The sequence below is a fragment of the Pan troglodytes genome, chromosome X (assembly GCF_028858775.2).
Source record: "Pan troglodytes isolate AG18354 chromosome X, NHGRI_mPanTro3-v2.0_pri, whole genome shotgun sequence".
NCBI lineage: Eukaryota > Metazoa > Chordata > Mammalia > Primates > Hominidae > Pan > Pan troglodytes.
The window spans coordinates 151,124,983-151,129,606 of NC_072421.2; the positions used below are offsets into that span (position 1 = coordinate 151,124,983).

The 4,624-nt window shown below is 41.0% G+C and overlaps 1 protein-coding gene across 1 annotated transcript; it reads left to right on the forward strand.

Moving 5' to 3' along the window:
* The first annotated feature begins 2,712 nt into the window (after nucleotides 1-2,712).
* On the forward strand, nucleotides 2,713-3,258 carry LOC738693 (large ribosomal subunit protein eL20-like). Its single transcript, XM_054676529.2, has one exon. It carries the CDS (start codon nucleotides 2,728-2,730, stop codon nucleotides 3,256-3,258), a length of 531 nt encoding a protein of 176 aa, XP_054532504.1. The 5' UTR covers nucleotides 2,713-2,727.
* Nucleotides 3,259-4,624: the final 1,366 nt, after the last annotated feature.

Here is a 4,624-nt window from a genome sequence, read left to right on the forward strand (position 1 = left end):
GAACCGCAATAAAATTAACATCTGACTTCTCATCAGAAACAATGGAGGCCACAAGGGAGTGGAACAACAAACTGAAAGCATTGAAAGAAAAAAAATACTATCAACCAAAACAAATTTGTTTTGAGACAGAGTCTCAGTCTGTCACCCAGGCTGGAGTGCAGTGGTGTGATCTCAGCTCATCGCAGCCTCAACCTCCTGGGCTCAAATGATCTGCCTGCCTCAGCCTCCCAAAGTGCTCAGATTACAGGTGTGAACCACTGCACCCAGCCCCCAAATTTTATATCTAGCAAAACTATGCTTTAAAAATTGAAGCTGGGTGCATAGCTGGGTGCGGTAGCTCACGCCTGTAATCTCAACACTTTGGGAGGCCAAGGCAGGCGGATCACCTGAGGTCAGGAGTTCGAGACCAACCTGACCAACATGGTGAAACCCCGTCTCTACTAAAAATACAATAATTAGCCAGACATGGTGGCATGCACCTGTAATCCCAGCTACTTGGGAGGCTGAGGCACGAGAATCGCTTGAACCTGGGAGGCAGAGGTTGCAGTGAGCCGAGATCACATCACTGCACTCCAGCCTGGGTGACAGAGAGAGACTCCATCTCAAAAAAAAAAAAAAAAAAAAAAAAAAAAATTGAAGGTTTAAAAAAAGACATTCCCAGATAAACAAAGGCTAACATAGTTCATTGCTAGCATGCCTCCTTACAAGAAATACTCAAGGAAGTCCTTCAGGCTGAAAGGAAATGACACCAGTTAGTAACTGGAATTCAAAGTAAGAAATGGAGAGCAGAAAAAATGGTTAATAAGTGAGCTAATATAAAAGCCTCTCAACATATTTTTATTCATTTCTTCTCTTTTAAAAACATAAGATTGCATTAAAAAATAGGTATTACACTGTATTTCAGGGCTTATAACCTATATAGATGTAATAAACATGGCATTACTAGCACAAAAAAAGTGGGAAAGAATGTAGCCATACTGAGGCAAAGTCTCCATATTTCACCAAAATTAAGTGAGTATTCATCTGAGGTGGATTGTGATTAGTTAAGACTCATAATGTAATAGCTAGAGAAAACCCTAAGAAAATAACTCAAACTTGGAGTGAATGAAGCATGCTTATGTCTAAATTTCTGCTTCAATGTAATTAAAAATCAACAGAGGAAAATTGGCCAGCACGGTGGCTCACGCCTGTAATCCCAGCACTTTGCGAGGCCGAGGCGGGCAGATCACTTGAGGTCAGGAGTTCAAGACCAGCCTGGCTGACATGGGGAAACCCTGTCTCTACTAAAAATACAAAAGAAAATTCAAATATAACAGATAGACATTTCAATCCTCTATTTTCAATAGTTGATGGAATTAGACAGAAGATCAGCGAGGATATATAAAATCTGAACAACACTATCAACAAATTTGACCTAACTGATACCTATAGAACACACCATTCAACAATTGCCAAATACACATTTTTTTCAAGTGCACATGAAACATTCTCCAGGATAGACCATAAAACAAGTCTCAATATATTTAAAGGAATTTAAATAATTTAAATAATATAAAACATTTCTCTGACTGCAACAGAATTAAATTATAAATCTAAAAAGATAGAAACCTAGGAAGTCCAAAATACTTGGAAATTATACAACACTCTTCTAAATAACTGGCAAGTCAAATAAAAAACAAAGGAAATTAGAAAGAATGAAATGAGAATGAAAATGAAAACAAAACATATCAAAATTTATGGAATGCAGCTAAAGCAGTACTTAGAAGGAAACTTACAGCTTTAAAGGCCTACACCAGCAAAAAAAGAAAGATCTCAAATTAATAACCTACGTCTCTACCTTGACAAATTAGAAAAAGAAGAGCATGCTAAACCCAAAGCAAGCAGAAGGAAGGAAATAAAGATTAGCATAGAAACTAATGGAATTGAAAACAGGAAAACAATAGAGAAAAATCAATGAAAAGAAAAGTCAGCTCTTTGAAAAATCAGCAAAATTGATCTTGGGTAGAGTGACCAAAAAGAAAAGAGAATGAAATTACCAAGATCAAGAAGAGAAAAGGGGGGCATTACTACTGACATATAGAAATTTAAAGGATTATAAGAGAATGCTCTGACCACTTTATGCCAAAAACACTGGACAACTCAGATGAAATGGAGAAATTCCTAGAAAGACACATGACCAAAACTGACTTTAAAATAAATTAAAAATCTGAATAGACCTATACCAAGCAAATAAATTGAATTAGTACTTGAAAATATTCCCACAAAAAAAAATCCAAGCCCAGATGGCTTCACTGGTGAATTCTATCAAATAACTAAAGAATGATTAATGCCAATCCTTCACAGACTCTTTCAGAAAATAGAGGAGTAAGAACACTTTCCATCTCATTCTATCAGCCCAGTATTACCCTTACACCAAGTATATCACAAGGAAAAAAGCTACATATCAATATCCTTCATGAACTCCTGGATGCAAACATTTGTAACACAATATTTAAAAACTAAATCTAGCAGCACCTAAGGATTGGGCACCATCATCAAGTGGGATTTATACCAAGAACCCAAGCTTGATTTGACATCTGAAACTCAGTGTCATCCACCACATGAACAGAAAAGGACAAAAACCGTATGATCCTCTCAATAGGTGCATAAAAAGATTCGACAGAATCTAACATCCATTCATGATTTAAAACAGTCCTTTTGCGGGTGGCGGCGAGCGCAAAGGACGCCATGAAGGCCCCGGGCACACGACTAGAGTACAAGGTGGTGGGTCGCTGCCTGCCCGCCCCCAAATGCCACACACCACCCCTCTACCGCATGCGAATCTTTGCTCCTAATCATGTCGTCGCTAAGTCCCACTTCTGGTACTTCGTATCTCAGTTAAAGAAGATGAAGAAGTCTTCAGGGGAGATTGTCTACTGTGGGCAGGTGTTTGAGAAGCGCCCCCTGCGGGTGAAGAACTTCGGCATCTGGCTGCGCTATGACTCCCGGCGCGGCACCCACAACATATACCGGGAATACCGGGACCTGACCACCGCGGGCGCTGTCACCCAGTGCTATCGAGACATGGGCGCCCGGCACCGCGCCCGGGCCCACTCCATCCAGATCAGGAAGGTGGAGGAGATCGCAGCCAGCAAGTGCCGCCGGCCGACCGTCAAGCAGTTCCACGACTCCAAGATCAAGTTCCCGCTGCCCCACAGGGTCCTGCGCCGTCAGCACAAACCACGCTTCACCACCAAGAGGCCCGATACCTTCTTCTAAGGGCAGGGCCCTCGCCCGGGTGTGCCCCAAATAATCTCAGGAACGCCCCCCCCCCAAAAAAAAAACCTTTCTACAAACTAGGAACAGAATGGAAGTTAACTCACGATAAAGGGCATCTATGAAAAATCCACAGCTAACATCATACTTGATGATGAAAGACTAAATGTTTTCCCTCTAAGATTAGGAACAAGGAAAGGATTCTTTTACCACTTGTATTTAATGTAGTATTGGAGGTTCTTGGTAGTGCAATAAGCTGGAGAAACAAAAAGAAAAAAAGAGAAAAGGAAGGGAACAAGGAAATTATAAGCATCCCAATTGGAAAGGAATAAGTAAAAATTTTCTTTACTTGCAGATGACACGTGCTGTGTGTAGAAAATCACAAAGAATTCACACAAATAAAACCTACTAGAACTAATAAAAAGGGCCAGGCATGGTGGCTTATGCCTATAATCCCAGTGCTTTGGGAGGCTGAGGCAGGAGGATTACTTGAGCCCAGGAGTTCAACACCCACGTGTGCAGCATAGTGAGACTCCATCTCTAAAAATAAATAAAATAAAATAAAATAAAATAAATTAGAACCGAGCATGGTGGCCTGCTCCTGTAGTCCCAGCTACTCTGGAGGCTGAGAGGGGAGGATTTGCTTGAGCCCAGGAGTTCAAGGCTGCAGTGAGCTATGATTGCACCACTGCACTCCAGCCTCTAGCCTGGGTGACAGAGCAAGACCCCAGTCCCCCCCAAAAGAGAGAGAGAGAGAGCTAATAAAAAGTTTAGCAAGGCCGCAGAATACAAGATCAATATACAAAGAAAATCAATGGTTACTTCTATACACTTTTAACGAACAATTCAAAAATGAAATTATGAAAACAATTCTGTGTACAAGAGCATAAAAAGAATAAAATTTACAAATAAATTTAACAAAAGAAGTGCGAAATGTATACACTGAAAACTGTAAAACATCATTAAAAAAATTAAAGAGCAAAATAAGTGGAATGATATTCTGTGTTCATGGATTGGAAAACAACATCGTTTTAACATAGCAACACTCTCTGGCTGGGCGCGGGGGCTCACGCCTGTAATCCCAGCACTTTGGGAGGCTGAGATGGGCAGATCTCCTGAGGTCAGAAGTTCGAGACCAGCCTGGCCTACATGGTGAAACCCCGTCTCTACTAAAAATACAAAAAAAATTTGCCAGGCATGGTGGCAGACACCTACAATCCCAGCTACTTGGGAGACTGAGACAGGAGAATCATTTGAACCCGGGAGGCAGAGGTTGCAGTGAGCCAAGATCATGCCACTGCCCTCCAGCCTGGGTGACAACAGTGAAACTCCATCTCAAAAAAAAAAAAAAAAAAAAAACCCATGTGCA